Source organism: Phyllobates terribilis, unplaced genomic scaffold (assembly GCF_046119375.1).
Source record: "Phyllobates terribilis strain yellow unplaced genomic scaffold, ASM4611937v1 Scaffold_5__5_contigs__length_657084704, whole genome shotgun sequence".
In the NCBI taxonomy this organism is placed as follows: domain Eukaryota; kingdom Metazoa; phylum Chordata; class Amphibia; order Anura; family Dendrobatidae; genus Phyllobates; species Phyllobates terribilis.
In genome coordinates, this window is record NW_027362765.1 from 354,733,581 (window position 1) to 354,756,656 (window position 23,076).

At 51.7% G+C, this 23,076-nt stretch overlaps 1 protein-coding gene across 3 annotated transcripts in view; it reads right to left on the reverse strand.

The window, feature by feature from the left end:
- The window catches only part of TDRD1 (tudor domain containing 1), a 38,188-nt gene extending 19,927 nt beyond the window's left edge, over window positions 1–18,261 (reverse strand). The window contains exons 1-6 of one of the 3 annotated variants that reach the window (XM_073684659.1): window positions 18,231–18,261; window positions 17,109–17,595; window positions 15,740–15,822; window positions 11,242–11,380; window positions 10,802–10,904; window positions 8,190–8,253 (exon numbers count right to left, since the gene is read on the reverse strand). In XM_073684659.1, the coding sequence (XP_073540760.1) occupies window positions 8,190–8,253; window positions 10,802–10,904; window positions 11,242–11,380; window positions 15,740–15,805 (372 nt within the window). In that variant the 5' untranslated portion in view covers window positions 15,806–15,822; window positions 17,109–17,595; window positions 18,231–18,261. Of the gene's footprint in view, window positions 1–917; window positions 1,173–8,189; window positions 8,254–10,801; window positions 10,905–11,241; window positions 11,381–15,739; window positions 15,823–17,108; window positions 17,803–18,230 lie in introns of those variants that run through there. The other 2 variants (XM_073684658.1, XM_073684660.1) reach the window with 2 other exon arrangements.
- Window positions 18,262–23,076: the final 4,815 nt, after the last annotated feature.

Consider the following 23,076-nt stretch of genomic DNA (forward strand, 5'->3'; position numbering starts at 1 on the left):
TACGACGCCAGAGATCACTCTATGCGTTCAGTGCCTACACATACAGCGATCTCCGGGGCCACACTCCTCCCCAGCAGGTATGTGCTTACGACGCCAGAGATCACTCTATGCGTTCAGTGCCTACACATACAGCGATCTCCGGGGCCACACTCCTCCCCAGCAGGTATGTGCTTACGACACCAGAGATCACTCTATGCGTTCAGTGCCTACACATACAGCGATCTCCGGGGCCACACTCCTCCCCAGCAGGTATGTGCTTACGACGCCAGAGATCACTCTATGCGTTCAGTGCCTACACATACAGCGATCTCCGGGGCCACACTCCTCCCCAGCAGGTATGTGCTTACGACGCCAGAGATCACTCTATGCGTTCAGTGCCTACACATACAGCGATCTCCGGGGCCACACTCCTCCCCAGCAGGTATGTGCTTACGACGCCAGAGATCACTCTATGCGTTCAGTGCCTACACATACCCGATCTCCGGGGCCACACTCCTCCCCAGCAGGTATGTGCTTACGACGCCAGAGATCACTCTATGCGTTCAGTGCCTACACATACAGCGATCTCCGGGGCCACACTCCTCCCCTGCAGGTATGTGCTTACGACGCCAGAGATCACTCTATGCGTTCAGTGCCTACACATACCCCGATCTCCGGGGCCACACTCCTCCTCCCTGTCTGGGATGTGGATGTGTCTGTCTGCGGCCAGACAGCGCCGGCGCATTGCGCAGCCTATAGAGGCTTTGGACAGAAGGACACATCCCTGATTATATTATAGATGATTGTCTTAGCTAATCGGTTACTAGGTCAATTATCTTATGTTATCGTTTCCTCTTCCTGTTTGGAAAAAGAAAATTGTATTTAAAGTGGCTTCGTTTAATAAAACTGATATGATTAAAAACACCAAGGTTACTTACCGGTAGCCGGTTTTTCCTGAGCCCATGACAGCACACCTTGAGAGAGGATCCGCCCCACCAAGGACAGGAAACCGTCTGAAATAAAAGGGCGGTACCTCTCCCTCGCTTCAGTTGTTTACAGAGCATTGAGAGGACCTCCCTAAACAGGTTAGGCACATAACCAACACCACAATATACATATACACACCACCCCAAACAGTGCACACCAGGGTGTGAGAAACATAGAAAAAATAAGGGGGGGAAACTACGGGTGCTGTCATGGACTCAGGAAAAACCGGCTACCGGTAAGTAACCTTGGTGTTTTCCCCTCCCCCATGACAGCACACCTTGAGAGAATTTTGGAGAATTTATGAGCACCCTAGGGAGGGACCACCGCCTGAAGTACCCTTCTCCCAAAGGCGAGATCAGAAGAGGATAGATCCAACCGATAATGCTTAAAGAAGGTGGATGGTGTAGACCAAGTAGCAGCCCTACATATCTGCTCGATCGAGACATCTGCTCTCTCTGCCCAGGAGGTTGCGACAGCTCTGGTGGAATGAGCCCTCACATTGTCCGGGGCTGGAACCCCTGCGGAAGTATAGGCTAAGCAAATGGCCTCCCTGAGCCACCTAGAGATGGTACCCTTGGACACCCCGTGACCTTTCCTACACCCTTGAAAGGCCAGGAACAAAGAATAGTCTTTCCTCCACAGACTAGTCATGTGAATGTACTGTAGCAGGGACCTCCTAACATCTAGGCTATGGAACCTGACTTCCCCTGGGTTCTTGGGACTGCTGCAGAACGAGGGTAGCACAATCTCCTGACTACGGTGAAATCTAGATACCACCTTGGGAAGGTATGCTGGATCTGGCCGCAAAGTGACCCTATCCTCAAAGATTTGTGTGTAAGGAGGATTAACCGAGAGGGCCTGCAGATCACCCACCCTACGGGCTGACGTTAAGGCCACTAGGAGGATGGTCTTAAGGGTGAAAATTTTTGGAGAAACCTTGTGTAGGGGTTCGAATGGTTCACTAGTAAGAACGTTCAAGACTAAATTCAGGTCCCAAGGAGGAACACCCATGGACCTAACCGGTCCTGCTCTGGCACAGGACTTGATAAACCTCGAGATCCACCTATTCCCAGCCAGATTACAATTGTAGAGTGCTCCCAATACTGAAACTTGAACCTTAAGAGTCCCTGTAGCTAGACCCAGGTCCCCCCCCTTTTGCAGAAATTCCAGGATCCCTCTGATCGGAGGTTTGCTCGATAGCGGGATATCTATAAACTCTAGGAATTTACCCCAAACCCTGCTATAAATCTTAGTTGTAATTGGTTTTCTGCTCCCCAATAAAGTAGAAACTAAGCCTGGTGAAAACCCCTTGCTACTCAATAGTGACCTCTCAAATTCCATGCCGAAAGATGGAACCCCCTGGCCTGGGCATGGAATACTGGTCCCTGCATGAGAAGGTCCGGCCTCTCTGGTAGAATCCAGGGATCTGACACCGACATTAGCCGAAGCAGAGAGAAGCAAGACCTCTTGGGCCAAAAAGGGGCTATTAAAATCACCCTGGCGCCTTCCTCCCGGATCTTCCTCACCACTACTGGAATCATCACTAATGGCGGAAAGGCATAGGCCTTCCTGAACCCCCAAGGAATCTGGAGGGCATCTACGGCATGGGGATTTTCTGCCGGATTTAGGGAGCAAAATCTCTGCACCTTTCTGTTTGCCCATGTGGCGAACAGGTCTATGTCTGGCTGCCCCCATAACTGTACAATCTGATGGAAGACCTCCGGGTTCAACTCCCACTCCCCCTGTCTTAGGGTATGGCGGCTTAGAAAATCTGCTTTCACGTTTTCTATCCCCTTTATGTGAAGGGCGCTGAGGGATAGGAGGTTTCGCTCTGCTAGACCAAGGATCCTGTCTGCCACCACCATCAGAGGGCGTGACCTTGTCCCTCCTTGGTGATTCACATAGGCTACTGCTGTCCGGTTGTCGGACCTGACCTGGACATGGTGATTTTGGATGTGAGGGAGGAAGCCCCTGAGGGATCTTTCTACTGCCCAAAGCTCCTTTAAGTTTGAGGATGCTCCCCTCTCGTGGTAAGCCCAGTGACCCTGTATTGAGAGTTCTGCCAGATGACCCCCCCATCCGGAACTGCTTGCGTCGGTCGTAATTACCCGATCTACTGGTCTGGACCACTGAACGCCTGCGGTCAGATTTCCCCTGACTGTCCACCACGAAAGGGAATCTACTACTTCTGGGGAGAGAGAGAGCCTGCCTTCTAAATGCCCGTTGCAGGACCTCTGTGCTGACAGGACCTCCCACTGAAGCCGCCTCATATGCCCCTGGGCCCACATTACTGCTGGGAGACAGGCCGTCATAGAACCCAGGAGGGACATTGCCTCTCTCAGAGACATCTCTGGAGCTTGAATGGCCTTCGAGACTAATGCAATCAACCTGCAGATTTTGTCCTCTGGGAGGAAGCAGGTTTGGCGACGAGTCTAGGATTAGACCCAGAAAGGTCTGAGTCCTGGAGGGGGTTAGTCTTGATTTTTGGAAATTTACTAACCACCCCAGCTGATGCAACACTTCCGTGACCACTAGGAGCTGACTGGAGCAGTGGGCTTCTGTTTTCCCTATTATCAAGAAGTCGTCTAAATATGGCACGATCACTACATTCTTGATCCGTAGGAAGGCTGTCACTTCTGCTATTAGTTTCGTAAATATTCTCGGGGCAATGGAGAGGCCAAAGGGTAGGGCAGCAAACTGAAAATGCCTCAGCTTCCCCTGAATAAACAGGGCTACTCTCAGATACTTCTGATAATCCAGATGGATTGGGATGTGATAATATGCGTCCTTCAAGTCTATTACAGCCATAAAGCAGTTGCGATGTAAGAGCTTCACTGCCGAGCTTACTGACTCCATCTTGAAAGTCTGGTTTTCTACTACTTGGTTCAGACTCCTGAGGTTGATGATGGTCCTTAAGGACCCGTTTGTTTTTTTTATGAATAGTGGGGAATAGAACCCCTTCCCTCTCTGTGTTGCTGGTACTTCGAGAAGGAGCTGCTTTCCTACTAACTCTAACACTTCGGTTTCCAGGGCTAATTGTTCTTCCTGGACCTTTCGTAGGGGGGTAACCACAAAGGTCCGCCAGGGGGTCTGGCTGAACTGGATCTTCAGGCCCCCACTGATAATTTTCAGAATCCAGGGGTTTGTTGTTATCGCGTGCCAAGCTGGAAGAAAGTGGGAAAGCCTTCCACCCACTTCCAGCCTGGCGTCATTGGGAGGATCTCTTCAAACTCGAGGATGGTCCTCCAAACATGTAGCCCGATTCTTTTTTGGACTTGGCTTCCCATCTCTTTTTGCCTCCGGGAGGACGACCCCGGTTAAATTTTCTCCTCCGAAAACTAAATCTTCTTGGTTCCCCCGAAAATCCCGGGAACCCTTTGCTTTTATCGCCTGCTTTTTCTAACAGGTCTTCTAACTTTTGGCCAAACAGAAGTCTACCGTCACACGGGAGGGAGCACAGTTTCTGTTTCGAAGGTAGGTCGCCTGGGCAACCTTTGAGCCACAAGGCCCGCCTGGCTGCGTTGGATAGTCCCGCTGCCCTAGCTGACAGTCTGACAGAGTCAGCTGAAGAGTCGGCCAGGAAGGCCGATGCTGTTTGTATTAGAGGTAGGTCTGCAAGTATTGCCTGTCTGGAGACCTTTTTATCTTTAAGCTGGTCTTCCAGCTGTTGGAGCCACACCATCAAGGACCTCGCCACACAGGTGCTAGCCACCGCTGGTTTTAGGCCGCCTGCCGCCGCCTCCCACGTGTGGCGCAGGAAGGAGTCAGCTCTTTTATCCAGGGCATCTTTTAGGACGCCAGAGTCCTCCAAGGGCAGGGAAGATCTTTTCGATGACCTTGCCACAGTCCCGTCCACCTAGGGGATCTTATCCCAAGGTTCCGCATCCTTCTCTTCGAAGGGGTACCTTCTTTTGGAGAAGGAGGGTAAAGCCCCTGATCTCTCAGGTCTCCTCCACTCCCGGTCAATGAGGCCCTGAATCTTACTGTTAACCGGAAATGAGCGTCTCTTCTTCTCTCCCAAGCCCGCAAAACATGATGTCCTCCCGGGATTTAGATGCTCTCTCTTCCTCCAGACCCATGGTCGATCTTACTGCCCTAACCAGTCTGTCTGCATTCTCAATGGGGAAGCAGGGTCTACCGCCCCCCCGATGAGGAAGAGGACGATGAATCCCACTGCTCCTCGGACTGGGAGGAATCAGAGACGGAGGAAACCTCTCTACGGGGTCTTTTCTTCCCTCTAAGGAACCCTTTCAGGGACCCCTGAACTTCTGCATGTACTATGGACTTTAAATTTGCAGCAAAATCCAGGGAATTCTCAGCTATGGTTTTGGTCACACAGCCCTGGCAAAGTGGTTTCTGCCACTCTACTGAGAGAGAAGCTTGGCAAAGGGCACATATTCTATGGTTTTGCTTGGCACTACTCTTCTTAGGCTCCTAAAAAAAGGAAGCACATAAGAGACTTCCCGTTACTAACCAGTGACATTCACGAAGCTCACTCACCCCCGGAGGTCACAAACGGGTACCAGATTCGGAGGCTGTCTCGGAACCGATGATTCCATTCTGGATGGTCCTGAGGCACTCGAAGCCTTACTCCTGTGGCTGCTACTATGATTACTCGAGCGGCTGTCTGTATACGATGCATCCCTCTGCTTTTTCTGTTGCTGAGGTGGGGGGGGTAAGCTGCTGCTCCTGGCTATCTGGATCAGCCATGTCTCAGAAGCGCACCACGCTTCCAGGATAGCTCCCCCCCTTAAATATAGGGCCATCCAGCCTTCTCCGGTCTGTGGGCCCTCCCCCTTCCTCAGGCCGGAGCTCCGTTGAAAAAAAAAAGGCCTGGGACGCTCCGATGGGCGCCGCCATCTTGGATCGGCGCCGCCTCCTGACGTCACCCAGCGTGCCCTGCGCCGTGACGTCAGGCGCGTCACACCCGGAAGTGTTCCACACTGCAGGGGGGAGGACGGCGCCGCGGTCTCCGAGAGGACAGAGCCTGCCTCACCGCGTGCGCCCCGCTCGGCGCAGAGACCCCAGGGGAAGCTGCGGACGGCGCTTCTGGGATACTGAACCCGGTGCACAGGCCAGTGCCCGCTCTTCCACACCGGGACAGCCCCAGGTAAGTCTTCTTTCTTCCAGACAGGTTCCCCATCAAGGACAGGAAACCAACTGAAGCGAGGGAGAGGTGCCGCCCTTTTATTTCAGACGGTTTCCTGTCCTTGGTGGGGCGGATCCTCTCTCAAGGTGTGCTGTCATGGGGGAGGGGAAAAAAATGCTGCACTCTTTCCGCTGCACTTTTCTGCAGATGCAACCAAAACAGACAACAGCAATCTAATCTGATTAATGTGTTTTTGTTTTGTTTTTTAAAGGAAAGGTATGGTGGCTGAAAAAAAATCTGCTGGTTTGATTTTTTTTTCCCCTCTTTCCATTGATTGGATTACTTAAATTTTATTTTTAGATAGATCAGACTTTTACAGATGCAGCGATAACAAATATGTTTATGCTGAAAAATTTTTTTTGGAATGGACCGCACTTCCAAAAACATACGTTCATCTAATGCCTCTTGGCAAAAATATATAAAACTGAACATGAGGTTCTTAGTGTAACATTCTGGTCAGACTGTATGAAGCCCCCTACCACGTCACGGCAAACCTCTTAGTGGGTCCTAACATTTCCTGTCTAAAAGGAGCGGTGCTGCGCGCCAAGCACCGCTACACGCCAAACACACCGCCGCAGCGACAATGGACCAGCAGGGCGGGTGGCCCGGTGCCTCACAGCACCCATGCTGCAAGACCGAGTCCCCATGACTCCAGACCGCGCCGCCCCACAAGCACAAAACCACAGCAACAATGGCCGACACACTGCATCAACACCACATGAAAGGAGCATTGTAACTCACCTTCCTCAAGCTCTCAAGTGAGAGCAAAAATAGGCTGGACCCTGTCTGCAGTCTCCTGCTAATTAAAATCACCTGTGCCAAATGGGAGGAGTGCACATCCGAAAAAAAGGACAGATCATGCAATACGCTGTGATTCTGTGCTTGTGTGTTTAACGGGGTGGTTTAGGGGTGTCACAGCCTGATTCTGGGGTATTTGACATGTTTGCATCCCTGTGTGGGTTTTAATTGTTTGTGTTTTGGCTCATTACATATAAATAAAGTTATTTTGTTTAGAGATCCCCTTATGTTGCATGTCTTTTTCCTCTTGTTACTAGTGTATTTGCATGGAACCGGTTGATCTCTATCCATAGCATTATCTTTAATGGTGCCCGCCTCTTCTCTTTGCTCATTACTAGTGAGGCACCGGGCCGCCCGCCCTGCTGGTGCATTGTCGCTGTGGCGGTGGTCAGTGCACAACGCTGCTCCTTTAAGACAGGAAACGTTAGGAACCACTAAGGGGTCTGTATGTTTTTGGAGGTGCTGTCCATGTTTGTTTTATATATTTTTTTTAATGGGAGAAAAGATGGGCGATTCGAAACTGTAGATTATTTTTCTATGTTTTTTAAAACCGTTTAGTCCCCTAATATAAGTCTCATCTCTTATACTATATACTGAACAATAAAATCGCTGTCTCCTATGAACGTCAGACACAGGCTGATCTTCACAGGAGCACCGGCATGGCAGGCACAGGGGTCTTTAGCACGACCCCCAGCTGCCAGAGTAATTTATTGGCACCACTTACATTGCAGCGGAGGGAAATGGGCGAACGGAGAGGCCAAGTTCGCCAGCTTTAAATGCTTGCTGCTGTTAGAGGTAGATGATGGCGATATAACACAGCTATCATCTGCCAGGGAACGATGAGGGCTCAGCTCATGACCCTGCAGCAAAGATGTGGACCCAGCATTGGCTGTACCAGTACAACCCACTATCGAGAAGGGGTTAAACAGTTACTCACAAAATCAAATGTTGCCCCTTATCCATAGCAAAGGAAATCACTTACTGTCCACTGGGAGTTCGACAGCTGGGACCTCCAGAGATCCCAATAATCGGGCCCTGTGGAGCCCCGTCTAGAATGGTGCCCCGTTCACGGTCTATGGGACGGCAGGAGAAAGCCGAGCATCAGACCCAGCAGCCTTCAGCCGTCCCTCAGACACCCGGTGATTAATAAGTTATCAGCTATTATGCATATGGAATAATTATTGATTTTGGGATTTCCAAAGGAACTGAAATCGAGTCCAATGACGGAGGGACTCGTATAATCACTGGAGAACATAAAACCCCAGCCCCGGGTTACCTTGGTGTATCCTCGGCTCACACCGTCTGCTCCATTCGCAGGATTATTACCATTCGTCTCCTTCCTGAAATAAAAGAAGAAAAAAAAGAAAAATCATTTACAAAGAAAAATGTAATTCTTATTCCCCAATTTAAAAAAAAAACACTTCTATTTTTACCCATCCAGTATCTTATGGATTTTGCACAAAATGAGCGTGAAATTACGTACAAGCGAGATGAACAAGAGAAATCTTTATTGTAGCCAAAATGTGCACAATATTATACATAAAAGTGTACTGAACATTCATTCTGCAACTTTATTGGAAATTAATTCTTGCGCCTTTTCCTTTTCTCCGCTTGATCCCTTTTCTCTTCTAGAAGGCCTGCGGATCTTCGCTTGATCCCTTTTCTCTTCTAGAAGGCCTGCGGATCTTCGCTTGATCCCTTTTCTCTTCTAGAAGGCCTGCGGATCTTCGCTTGATCCCTTTTCTCTTCTAGAAGGCCTGCGGATTTTCGCTTGATCCCTTTTCTCTTCTAGAAGGCCTGCGGATCTTCGCTTGATCCCTTTTCTCTTCTAGAAGGCCTGCGGATCTTCGCTTGATCCCTTTTCTCTTCTAGAAGGCCTGCGGATCTTCGCTTGATCCCTTTTCTCTTCTAGAAGGCCTGCGGATCTTCTCGATACCTTTTCTCTTCTAGAAGGCCTGCGGATCTTCTCGATACCTTTTCTCTTCTAGAAGGCCTGCGGATCTTCTCGATACCTTTTCTCTTCTAGAAGGCCTGCGGATCTTCTCGATACCTTTTCTCTTCTAGAAGGCCTGCGGATCTTCGCTTGATCCCTTTTCTCTTCTAGAAGGCCTGCGGATCTTCTCGATACCTTTTCTCTTATAGAAGGCCTGCAGATCTTCTCATGAGCCCTTTTTGTCTTCTAGAAGGTCTGCGGATCTTCGCTTGATCCCTTTTCTCTTCTAGAAGGCCTGCGGATCTTCGCTTGATCCCTTTTCTCTTATAGAAGGCCTGCGGATCTTCTCTTGAACTCTTTTTTCTTATAGCAGCCTGTGGATCTTCTCCGTGAAGCATCCAGGAGTAGTCTCGCCCCATCATGTTCATGTTCCATCTACCTTGGTATAGTCATTCCATCACCTTGATATCCTGATGAAATCTTTCTCCTTATTCTTCGCTATCAGCACCACGGTTTTCAGGAAAGTCCAAATGGGAAACTAAAAAATGTAACTTCAAATTTATCAGACCATCCAAGGCTTTGAAACATTTCAGCATGTTCTCCACGATGGACGTACATTTTGGATCTTTGTCGTTACCTAGAAAATTCTTCACGACTTCTTCAGAAGAATCCCAAGCCCTTTTCTCAACAGCTTTCATTATCGAACACGTTGTCCTTCATGAGTTTCCAAATATCAGGACCCACAAAAATGCATCCTTCAGTTTCGCTTCGGACAGTCACTGAAACTTGCTACATAGGTACTAAAAAGTCTCTCCATTTTTCGGTAAAGCTTTCACAAACTGCTTCATCAGTCCAAGAGTAATGTAAAGTGATGGCAGGAGAACTTTAGTGGGATCAACCAAACTTTCCACAACTATGTTCTTGAGTCCAGGTGGCAAAGATGTTCTCGTTGGGACAACTTTTTAGTCTCAAGTGATGAGTCCTATCCCGGCTGTCTCACTTACACAAAAAGAATGGGTACTTCATGTATCCTCCTTGCTGCCCAAGGAACAAAGAACTTTCAGATCACCACATATTGACCATCCTTGATTCTCAGTTAAGTTTCTTGAGAATAAAGTCTAGATTCTCATATCTTTCCTTCTAGTGCACAGAATGCCCTACAGACATTGAAGCATACACGCTGCCATTGTGCAGTAGCACAGCTTTTAGACTTTTTTTTTTGGGATGAATCAATAAAGAGTCACCACTAGCTCACACTGTACACAATGTTACATTTTTCCATCAGCCCAGGAACATCACTGCAATACACTAGAGCGCAGTCTTGAGAAAAGTATGGAAGGAATTCCTTTTCTCTGCTTCTGTACCATGGAAAACAGGAACCCGGAGCGAGCAGGTTCTCTTCCTTTAGTAAAATCCATCTTTACTGCCCATAGCAACCAATCACAGCGCAGCTTCCATTTGTTATACTGTGGAGGTAAGATTAAAGCTATGCTATGATTGAATGCTATGGACGCCACCACACTCTATGGAAGCTGGATTAAGAAAGTCTTCTCTGCCCACAGCAGCCAATCACAGCACAATCTAATGACACCAAAATCATCCACCAAAGGTCGCGCAAAGGGGTCAAAGTACAGTGCAAGAAAAACTGTACGTGATAGAATTTTTTTCAGCGATAAAAAAAAAAAAATCTCTTATTTTTCAAACAATTCTACCCTTGCAGACCTGAGTTATTGATTAATGGAGTTCTTAGCAGACCCCCCCCGACTAGAGGGGTCCCAGCCCGAGTACTGATGGCTCCCATCGAGGAGGGGACGCCCTGCACCATCTCCGATCGTCAGCTCTGTGGTCGGGCAGCGAGGAGCACTGCGCTGGGATTTCATCCCTGGATATAACTGTTCAGTACAGACACCGGTGTCAGCACCTCGGGGGGCACGAGACGAGCAGCGGTCACTCACGGGGCGGCCGGCTTGCAGATCACAGAATGAGCCTTCCAGTCTTGCTTCTGGCACTGCACGGAGCAGTACGATGTCTGATGGCAGCGGGAGCAGCGACTGTTTCCTGGACACAAGAGAAAAAGTCATCTCAGAAGGTCCCGGAGCCGACAGTCAGCAGCATAAGCACATGTGCAGCCAGACATATATCCAAAGCTGAGCTGCTCTCTGGGGCCGCGTTCACATCTGTGATACCTTCCTATGACCGTCTATCCCCGACTATCTAAACAGGCCTATAATCACCAGATCAACAAGCAAAATCGTCAGGCGAGATGATATTTCAGTGAGTGCTTCTCGGCAGCGCATCGTACTGTGTAACCAGTATGTGCTGCCGAGAACATGATATTCCTTGTCCACAGAACGATCGTATTATCTTCTATGTATAAATGCTAATTAATTCTTACCGGAGAGGCCACAGTTGTGGCAGGTGGTAGATCGGGTCACAGGCTTTATAGTCCCAAACAATTTGGGGTCATTATCGACAGACAGTAAGTTTTCCAGGGGCAACCGCAACTTCTGTTCCTTGTTTGGAGTCGTGGTATCCTGCATGAACAAGAAACAAGGAAGCAAGGACCGACTGAGGACTGAGTCACATTAATAACATTTCTTCAACACGCTAGGACCCAGCTGACCATAAGAGCTTACACTCTACAGGACAGAGAGAGAGAGGACCCCACTGATCATAAGAGCTTACACTGTTCAGGAGAGAGAGAGAGATGAGATAGATAGATAGATAGAGAGAGAGAGGACCCCACTAATCATAAGAGCTTACACTCTACAGGAGAGAGAGAGAGAGAGAGAGAGAGAGAGAGAGAGAGAGAGAGAGAGAGAGAGAGAGAGAGAGAGAGAGAGAGAGAGAGAGAGAGAGAGAGAGAGAGAGAGAGAGAGAGAGAGAGAGAGAGAGACCCCATTGACCATAAGAGCTTACACTCTACAGGACAGAGAGAGAGAGAGGACCCCACTGACCATAAGAGCTTACACTCTACAGGACAGAGAGAGAGAGAGGACCCCACTGATCATAAGAGCTTACACTCTACAGGACAGAGAGAGAGAGAGGACCCCATTGACCATAAGAGCTTACACTCTACAGGACAGAGAGAGAGAGAGGACCCCACTGATCATAAGAGCTTACACTCTACAGGACAGAGAGAGAGAGAGGACCCCACTGACCATAAGAGCTTACACTCTACAGGACAGAGAGAGAGAGAGGACCCCACTGATCATAAGAGCTTACACTCTACAGGACAGAGAGAGAGAGAGGACCCCACTGACCATAAGAGCTTACACTCTACAGGACAGAGAGAGAGAGAGGACCCCACTGATCATAAGAGCTTACACTCTACAGGAGGGAGAGGACCCCACTGACCATAAGAGCTTACACTATACAGGAGAGAGAGGACCCCACTGATCATAAGAGCTTACACTCTACAGGAGAGAGAGGACCCCACTGACCATAAGAGCTTACACTCTACAGGAGAGAGAGAGGACCCCAGTGACCATAAGAGTTTACACTCTGCAGGAGAGAGAGAGAGAGAGAGAGAGAGAGAGAGAGGACCCCACTGACCATAAGAGCTTACACTCTACAGGAGAGAGAGAGGACCCCAGTGACCATAAGAGTTTACACTCTGCAGGAGAGAGAGGACCCCAATGACAATAAGAGTTTACAAACTACAGGAGAGAAAGGACCCCACTGACCATAAGAGCTTACACTCTACAGGAGAGAGAGAGGACCCCACTGACCATAAGAGCTTACACTCTACAGGAGAGAGAGGACCCCACTGATCATAAGAGCTTACACTCTACAGGAGAGAGAGGACCCCACTGATCATAAGAGCTTACACTCTATGGGGGAGAGAGAGGACCCCGCTGACCATAAGAGCTTACACTCTACAGGACAGAGAGAGGACCCGACTGATCATAAGAGCTTACACTCTACAGGACAGAGAGGACCCCACTGACCATAAGAGCTTACACTCTACAGGACAGAGAGAGAGGACCCCACTGACCATAAGAGCTTACACTCTACAGGACAGAGAGAGAGAGAGAGGACCCCACTGATCATAAGAGCTTACACTCTACAGGACAGAGAGAGAGAGAGAGACAGAGGACCCCACTGATCATAAGAGCTTACAATCTACAGGACAGAGAGAGACAGAGAGGGCCCCACTGATCATAAGAGCTTACAATGAGAGAGAGAGAGAGAGAGAGAGAGAGAGAGAGAGAGAGAGAGAGAGAGAGAGAGAGAGAGAGAGAGAGAGAGAGAGAGAGAGAGAGAGAGAGAGAGAGAGAGAGAGAGAGGACCCCACTGACCATAAGAGCTTACACTCTACAGGAGAGAGAGAGGACCCCAGTGACCATAAGAGTTTACACTCTGCAGGAGAGAGAGGACCCCAATGACAATAAGAGTTTACAAACTACAGGAGAGAGAAAGGACCCCACTGACCATAAGAGCTTACACTCTACAGGAGAGAGAGGGGACCCCGCTGACCATAAGAGCTTACACTCTACAGGAGAGAGAGGGGACCCCGCTGACCATAAGAGCTTACACTCTACAGGAGAGAGAGGGGACCCCGCTGACCATAAGAGCTTACACTCTACAGGAGAGAGAGGGGACCCCGCTGACCATAAGAGCTTACACTCTACAGGAGAGAAGACCCCACTGACCATAAGAGCTTACACTCTACAGGAGAGAGAGAGGACCCCACTGACCATAAGAGCTTACACTCTACAGGGGAGAGAGAGGACCCCACTGACCATAAGAGCTAACACTCTACAGGGGAGAGAGAGAACCCCAATGACCATAAGAGATTACACTCTACAGGACAGAGAGAGAGAGAGGACCCCACTGACCATAAGAGATTACACTCTACAGGACAGAGAGAGAGAGAGGACCCCACTGACCATAAGAGCTTACACTCTACAGGAGAGAAGACCCCACTGACCATAAGAGCTTACACTCTACAGGAGAGAGAGAGGACCCCACTGACCATAAGAGCTTACACTCTACAGGAGAGAGAGAGGACCCCACTGACCATAAGAGCTTACACTCTACAGGGGAGAGAGAGGACCCCACTGACCATAAGAGCTAACACTCTACAGGGGAGAGAGAGAGAGAACCCCAATGACCATAAGAGATTACACTCTACAGGAGAGAGAGCATCCCACTGACCATAAGAGCTTACACTCTACAGGAGAGAGAGAGGACCCCACTGACCATGAGCTTACACTCTACAGGAGAGAGAGAGGACCCTACTGATCATAAGAGCTTACAGTCTACAGGAGAGAGAAATAGAACCCCATTTGCAACCTAAAGAACCCGCTATCAGTGAGGGTCTGTATGAGACCACCAGTTTCTTTCACCGGGGGCAGTAATTGCTCGTCAGCCTGACTCCAGAGAGCAGCAGGACTGGTGGTAGTCGGTGTCACGACGGCCGTCCTGCTCTTCTGGTGACTGCTGACATCTCGACGCTTACTTTGAGACTGTAACACCCTTTGGAAAAAGCACTGGCGAAATAGCGGTGTCGGGGGGTCACTCTTCCACATGCGGATCTGAATCAATCTTGAAGGGTATGTGCACACGATGCAGAAATGAAGCAGAAAATTTCTGCATCATTTCTGCATCTCCCTGGCAGAAAAAACGCATGCAGATTGTGCATGCGTTTTTCCTGCGGAATACATGCGGATTCACATGCGTTTCCACATGCATTTCCGCATGCGGATTGACAAGAGCTTTCCAGGCGATTTTAGCATCACCTGGAAAGTGCTTGACAACTAGGTCACACTATATAAATCCATGCAAACAGCATATATAGTGTGACCCGAGAGAGTGGTAAAAATAAAAAATAAATGTATACTTTACCCTCTGATGGCCCGCGCTATCCTGCTCATTCCGTTCTCCCTCGCCGGCAACTTTGAATTGAAAGACCTGCCGACGTCAGCGGCACGTGACCCGTCACATGACTCTGACATCAGCGCAGGTCCTTCAACTCACTGCAAAGTGCCGGGAACCAAGCAGGAGCGGTGCGCAGGCGGACAGAAGGTAAATATACATTTATTTTTTATTTTATTCTTGTTTTACAGCTTTTTAAATGGTACCTGGGTCCAGAGGAGAGTCTCCTCTCCTCCACACCCGGGTACCATCCGCACATTAGAACGCGCTAATAACACAAGTACAAATGCAGTCTTGCGGAATTGGCGCGTTCTAATGCAAGTCAATGGTGGCGAAAACGCCGCGTTTACGCAAAATTAATTGACATGCTGCGGATCTTTGAGCGCGTTTACGCTGCGGAAAAATCCGCATCATGGGCACAGCACATGCGGATTTCAATTGGGGAACATTGCTGCCCTTCTACCATGCGTTTTTAATGCGTTTCCGCAACTGCAAAAACGCATTAAAAATGCATCGTGTGAACTCAGCCTAATTGTAAGTTTACTGCACTTTATGCTGTGCTATTAGTTACAACACAAATACCAGCGTACAGATGAAGCCTTCACACATTGCACCATGCACTTTACTTCGCCTACACTGCACTTTATCTGGTGATATCTACATCTCCTCACACCGGCACTTTACACCCAGATCCTCCTGTATCACAGTCGACATCTCACTACATGTACATCTGGACAGCTCCTGATGTGGGGTCATTGCTGCCAGTCCTCACCCTGCATACGGTCCTCCAGGCTATATACTTACACAGCTCCACATGGAGATGGCTTATACGGGCTCCATCTTATTTTTATGTAAAAATACTTTTTTCATAAATTTATGAATAAAATAAATAATTTTAATATATTCTAAGCATATATCTCTTCTTTGACCCCAGGAACAGCAGAATCTTGGGTTGTGAGGTTATATTTAGTGGTACGCAATAATCATGATAAAAGGATGTATGTGTTAATTACTGTAAGACTCGCAGCGTTCTTGGCCTCGGCAGCACAATCTCCGTAGAAGCTGCTGAGCTGCGCCATGTTATCCTGGACGTATCCTGGGGAGATCAGGACAAAAACTGAATCAATAATGTGTAAGTAAAAATCTCAAAAGCCGCCGGGCGATCAGCATCGCAGCACGTCGTCTGCGGTACAGGCTGTGCCGCCATCTTTACTGCTGCAAACAGCGCCCTCTGTCTTCTGGAATCAGGTAAAGACACAGAGAGCAGCGGCAGCGGCTACACCCGACCGCCCGGGGAGCCGAGGCAGCGGCTACACCCGACCGCCCGGGGAGCCGAGGCAGCGGCTACACCCGACCGCCCGGGGAGCCGAGGCAGCGGCTACACCCGACCGCCCGGGGAGCCGAGGCAGCGGCTACACCCGACCGCCCGGGGAGCCGAGGCAGCGGCTACACCCGACCGCCCGGGGAGCCGAGGCAGCGGCTACACCCGACCGCCCGGGGAGCCGAGGCAGCGGCTACACCCGACCGCCCGGGGACCGGCGGCAGCGGCTACACCCGACCGCCCGGGGACCGGCGGCAGCGGCTACACCCGACCGCCCGGGGACCGGCGGCAGCGGCTACACCCGACCGCCCGGGGACCGGCGGCAGCGGCTACACCCGAACGCCCGGGGACCGGCGGCAGCGGCTACACCCGACCGCCCGGGGACCGGCGGCAGCGGCTACACCCGACCGCCCGGGGACCGGCGGCAGCGGCTACACCCGACCGACCGCCCGGGGACCGGCGGCAGCGATACACCCGACCGCCCGGGGACCGGCGGCAGCGGCTACACCCGACCGCCCGGGGACCGGCGGCAGCGGCTACACCCGACCGCCCGGGGACCGGCGGCAGCGGCTACACCCGACCGCCCGGGGACCGGCGGCAGCGACTACACCCGACCGCGCAGGGACCGGCGGCAGCGACTACACCCGACCGCGCAGGGACCGGCGGCAGCGACTACACCCGACCGCCCGGGGACCGGCGGCAGCGACTACACCCGACCGCCCGGGGACCGGCGGCAGCGACTACACCCGACCGCCCGGGGACCGGCGGCAGCGACTACACCAGAGCGGCGGCATCTCCCTGATTACGGGCCCCATAATGGCCGCTGGTCTAGAAGCACAAACTGCTGTTACCTAAAGTAACCAATCAGGAGCAGCGTACACTGCACAGCGTGGAGGGGCTGTAATAAGCGCCGCCACCTGATTGGCAGCTCAGTAATAAAGTACGCTCGCCCAGTACCCGCCGGCGGTCTCAGCACACGAACTATCCCCGCCACCGCCTCTTCCTGGGCGCCGCTTCTCCTCCGGGACCCGTGCGGTCTCCGTCCTCCCCCGCTTACCCACCTGCCGCGGAGCCAGACACCAGCTCCACACAAACCAGTCCTCGCCTCAGCGCGCAAGCACGATACCGCGAGATTTGGGTCTAATCCCATCACGCCTTTGCCCTCCTGCGACCGGTGCGGGCATTACAGGGTCAGGGTCAGGAAGACGGAGCAGGAGAGAGGAGGCAAGGAGACGACCCTGTAGGTGAGGAGCCGGGAAGGAGAGAAGAGGAAAGACAGGAAAGAGAAGAGCCTCCTTTCACCTCTCTGCTGCTCCTGTCCTTACATCCCTGGGATCCCCTCCTGTTTCCTATTAACTCCTCTCACCTGCTGATCCTCTCCTACCTCACCAACCTGTTATTTCACTCAACTCCCTGCTCTCCTCACTATTCTGCTCCTCTCCTCACTATTCTACTCCTCGCCTGCCTCTCCTCTCCCCACTGCTCCTCTCCTGCCTCTTCTCTCCTCCCTGCTCCTTTCCTGCCTCTTCCCTCCTCCCTGCTCCTCTCCTGCCTCTTCTCTCCTCCATGCTAGTCTCCTGCTTCTTCTCTCCTCCCTGCTTGTCCCCTGCTCCTCTCCTGCCTCTTCTCTCCTCCCTGCTCCTCTCTTGCTTCACCCCCCTGCTCCTCTCCTGCCTCTTCTCTCCTCCCTGCTCCTCTCCTGCCTCTTCTCTCCTCCCTGCTCCTCCCCTGTCTCACCCCCCTGCTCCTCCCCTGCCTCTTCTCTCCTCCCTGCTCCTCTCTTGCTTCACCCCCTGCTCGTCTCCTGCCTCTTCTCTCCTCCCTGCTCCTCTCTTGCTTCACCTCCCTGCTCCTCCCCTGCCTCTTCTCTCCTCTCTTGCTTCACCTCCCTGCTCCTCTCCTGCTTCTTCTCTCCTCCCTCTTCTCTCCTCCCTGCTCCTCTTGCTTCACCCCCCTGCTCCTCCCCTGCCTCTTCTCTCCTCCCTGCTCCTCTCCTGCCTCTTCTCTCCTCCCTGCTCCTCGCCTGCCTCTTCTCTCCTCCCTGCTCCTCCTCTCCTCCCTGCTCCTCTCTTGCTTCACCCCTGCTCCTCCCCTGCCTCTTCTCTCCTCCCTGCTCCTCTCTTGCTTCACCTCCCTGCTCCTCCCCTGCCTCTTCTCTCCTCCCTGCTCGTCTCTTGCTTCACCTCCCTGCTCCTCTCCTGCCTCTTCTCTCCTCCTTGCTCCTCTCTTGCTTCACCCCCCTGCCCCTCTCCTGCCTCTTCTCTCCTCCCTGCTCCTCTCTTGCTTCACCTCCCTGCTCGTCTCCTGCCTCTTCTCTCCTCCCTGCTCCTCTCTTGCTTCACCCCTGCTCCTCCCCTGCCTCTTCTCTCCTCCCTGCTCCTCTCTTGCTTCACCTCCCTGCTCCTCCCCTGCCTCTTCTCTCCTCCCTGCTCCTCTCTTGCTTCACCTCCCTGCTCCTCTCCTGCTTCTTCTCTCCTGCCTCTTCTCTCCTCCCTGCTCCTCTTGCTTCACCCCCCTGCCTCTTCTCTCCTCCCTGCTCCTCTCCTGCCTCTTCTCTCCTCCTTGCTCCTCTCTTGCTTCACCCCCCTGCCCCTCTCCTGCCTCTTCTCTCCTCCTTGCTCCTCTCTTGCTTCACCCCCCTGCCCCTCTCCTGCCTCTTCTCTCCTCCCTGCTCCTCTCTTGCTTCACCTCCCTGCTCGTCTCCTGCCTCTTCTCTCCTCCCTGCTCCTCTCTTGCTTCACTCCCCTGCTCCTCTCTTGCTTCACCTCCCTGCTCGTCTCCTGCCTATTCTCTCCTCCCTGCTCCTCTCCTGCCTCTTCTCTCCTCCCTGCTCCTCTCCTGCCTCTTCTCTCCTCCCTGCTCCTCTCCTGCCTCTTCTCTCCTCCCTGCTCGTCTCTTGCTTCACCTCCCTGCTCCTCTCCTGCTTCTTCTCTCCTGCCTCTTCTCTCCTGCCTCTTCTCTCCTCCCTGCTCCTCTCCTGCCTCTTCTCTCCTCCCTGCTCCTCTCTTGCTTCACCCCCCTGCTCCTCTCCTGCCTCTTCTCTCCTCCCTGCTCCTCTCTTGCTTCACCTCCCTGCTCCTCTCCTGCCTCTTCTCTCCTCCCTGCTCCTCTCCTGCCTCTTCTCTCCTCCCTGCTCGTCTCCTGCCTCTTCTCTCCTCCCTGCTCCTCTCCTGTCTCTTCTCTCCTCCCTGCTCGTCTCTTGCTTCACCTCCCTGCTCCTCTCCTGCCTCTTCTCTCCTCCCTGCTCCTCTCCTGCCTCTTCTCTCCTCCCTGCTCGTCTCCTGCCTCTTCTCTCCTCCCTGCTCCTCTCCTGTCTCTTCTCTCCTCCCTGCTCCTCTCTCCTCCCTGCTCGTCTCTTGCTTCACCTCCCTGCTCCTCTCCTGCCTCTTCTCTCCTCCCTGCTCCTCTCCTGCCTCTTCTCTCCTCCCTGCTCCTCTCTCCTCCCTGCTCGTCTCTTGCTTCACCTCCCTGCTCCTCTCCTGCCTCTTCTCTCCTCCCTGCTCCTCTCCTGCCTCTTCTCTCCTCCCTGCTCCTCTCCTGCCTCTTCTCTCCTCCCTGCTCCTCTCTTGCTTCACCCCTGCTCCTCCCCTGCCTCTTCTCTCCTCCCTGCTCCTCTCTTGCTTCACCTCCCTGCTCCTCCCCTGCCTCTTCTCTCCTCCCTGCTCCTCTCTTGCTTCACCTCCCTGCTCCTCTCCTGCTTCTTCTCTCCTGCCTCTTCTCTCCTCCCTGCTCCTCTTGCTTCACCCCCCTGCCTCTTCTCTCCTCCCTGCTCCTCTCCTGCCTCTTCTCTCCTCCTTGCTCCTCTCTTGCTTCACCCCCCTGCCCCTCTCCTGCCTCTTCTCTCCTCCTTGCTCCTCTCTTGCTTCACCCCCCTGCCCCTCTCCTGCCTCTTCTCTCCTCCCTGCTCCTCTCTTGCTTCACCTCCCTGCTCGTCTCCTGCCTCTTCTCTCCTCCCTGCTCCTCTCTTGCTTCACTCCCCTGCTCCTCTCTTGCTTCACCTCCCTGCTCGTCTCCTGCCTATTCTCTCCTCCCTGCTCCTCTCCTGCCTCTTCTCTCCTCCCTGCTCCTCTCCTGCCTCTTCTCTCCTCCCTGCTCGTCTCTTGCTTCACCTCCCTGCTCCTCTCCTGCTTCTTCTCTCCTGCCTCTTCTCTCCTGCCTCTTCTCTCCTCCCTGCTCCTCTCCTGCCTCTTCTCTCCTCCCTGCTCCTCTCTTGCTTCACCCCCCTGCTCCTCTCCTGCCTCTTCTCTCCTCCCTGCTCCTCTCTTGCTTCACCTCCCTGCTCCTCTCCTGCCTCTTCTCTCCTCCCTGCTCCTCTCCTGCCTCTTCTCTCCTCCCTGCTCGTCTCCTGCCTCTTCTCTCCTCCCTGCTCCTCTCCTGTCTCTTCTCTCCTCCCTGCTCGTCTCTTGCTTCACCTCCCTGCTCCTCTCCTGCCTCTTCTCTCCTCCCTGCTCCTCTCCTGCCTCTTCTCTCCTCCCTGCTCGTCTCCTGCCTCTTCTCTCCTCCCTGCTCCTCTCCTGTCTCTTCTCTCCTCCCTGCTCCTCTCTCCTCCCTGCTCGTCTCTTGCTTCACCTCCCTGCTCCTCTCCTGCCTCTTCTCTCCTCCCTGCTCCTCTCCTGCCTCTTCTCTCCTCCCTGCTCCTCTCTCCTCCCTGCTCGTCTCTTGCTTCACCTCCCTGCTCCTCTCCTGCCTCTTCTCTCCTCCCTGCTCCTCTCCTGCCTCTTCTCTCCTCCCTGCTCCTCTCCTGCCTCTTCTCTCCTCCCTACTCCTCTTCTGCCTCCTCTCACCTCACTGCTCCTCACTACTCTTTTCCTGCCGTCTTCCTGTTGCTGTAATGCCCACACCAGCCACTGGAGGGCGAAGTTGTGATGAGATCAGACCCAAATGTCACAGAACTGACTGACTGCATCCACCTTAAGGCCACGTTCACACGTTCAGCATTTGGTCAGTATTTTACATCAGTATTTGTAGCCAAAACCAGGTGAGGAACAATCAGAGGAAAAGTATAATAGAAACAAGTCACCAATTCTGCATTTATCACCCACTCCTGGTTTTGGCTACAAATACTGATGTAAAATACTGACCAAATACTGAACGTGTGAACGTGGCCTAAATCTCATTTTCAATGTTTGGTGAGTGCAGTGTAAAAATGTGAATTTCTTGAACAATTCTGGCACTTAAAGGGGTTGTCTGGTGGTCCTACATGCAAGAAATTTACTGATCGGTGGGGTCCGACCACTGAGGCTAGTACCATTCATCAGAAAGAGGAATGTTTATTCCCCTTTAAAATAAAAATGGAGCAGCAGGTCCGATTCCCAACAGTTGCTACAGTGATGACCCATGCAGTATTGGGCTGGCGAAAAAAAGCCGAGTGCAGCTGTCCCTCATAGGGAATAATAGGGGATACATGGTGGGTTTTTTTCGCGCACTGACGCGCCATAATAACAGGGATAAAAGTTCCCCGTTCTGCTAATCAGGAGTTGCTGCAGTGACCTGCACTTTTTTTTTCCCATCAGGCACTTTTTTTTAAAAACATGCCGGAAAAAAAGCTGAAAAAAACCTCCTTATAGGAGCAACAAAGCAGATTTCCCATGAAAAGGAACACAAAGGCTGCGTGCCCACTATGCGTTTTTCAAGCATTTTTGCCGCGGAATTTCCACAGCGAAAACGCTTAAAAAACGCTTGGTAATCCGTGCCCCATGGTCCCCAATGATAATCCTCTGTGCTGTGCACATGCTGCGGAAGTTTCCGCTGCGGATTATCTTAGCATGTCCATTAATTTTGCGGACACGCAGCGTAATTGCTGCCATTGACTTGCATTGAACCGCATATTATCCGTGTGAGCACATGTGCACATGTGGATATCATACGGTTCAATGTGCGGATGGTACCCGGGTGTGGAGGACAGGAGACTCTCCTCCGGACCCGGGTACCATAGAACCTGCAAAAAAAAGAATTTTAAATAAAAAATAAAGGTTATACTTACCTTCCGATGGCCCCCGGTATTTTCTCCGATGCGTCTGGTCTGTTGTATGGGTCGCGGTGGTGTGAAAGGACCTGCCATGACGTCATTTAGTCATGTGACAGGTCACGCGACTGCTGACGTTGGCGGTTGCGTGACCTGTCACATGACTCAGTGACGTCACCGCAGGTCCTTTCACACCACCGCGACCCATACAACAGACCAGAAGCATCGGAGAAAACATCGGGGGCCATCGGAAGATAAGTATAATCTTTATTTTTTACCATTCTTATTCTTTTTTTTTTTTTAACTATTACTTGGTCACACTATATAAATCCATGCAACTGTCAAGCACTTTCCAAGTGATGCTAAAATCGCTTGGAAAAGCGCTTGATAACAGCATGCAAAAACGCTTGACAAACGCTTCTACCTGGCGGGAAAAACTCATGTAAAATCCGCATGTAAAATTCGCATGCTTTTTTCCTGCCACGGAGAAGCGGAAGAAATATGCAGCATTTCTGCATCGTTGGCACTTTTAAAGCACAGTTTTCCGGGCGCTTTAGAAGCAGTTTTTGAGGGAAATTTTAGGAGAGGATCCACTCCAAAAACTTTATGTAAACGCAGCCTTAGATGGATAAATTTGCAAAGTGCTTGAAAAAAATTTTTTTTATTAGTTTGGACCAGTTGGTCCCAAATCTTGACCTTTTTTTAATTGTTTATATCTCGTTGCCATGGAGTCTGGCCACCTCTGCAATTTCACAGCATTGGCTTGTAAGGAGATAGACAAGCAAGAAGATGCACACAGTTAATGCCTAAGGGTGCTTTCAAATTGCGTTCTGTGTCCCATGAATTTTAGGATGTATGCCCCGACGGGGACACAGAACGCAATGTGAAAGCACCCTAACAGAGTGGCTACCAGCCACTACCATCTGCTGGTCAAAGACGATAGAGAAAATACTGTAAAATCAGAAAGAATTACATTAGTTGGAACTCAAGAGTGAAGTGCATGTTCCCTCGGGGAAGAGATTGGAGGAGACTCCGGGTCAGGTGATAACTGTGGCACAATTAGT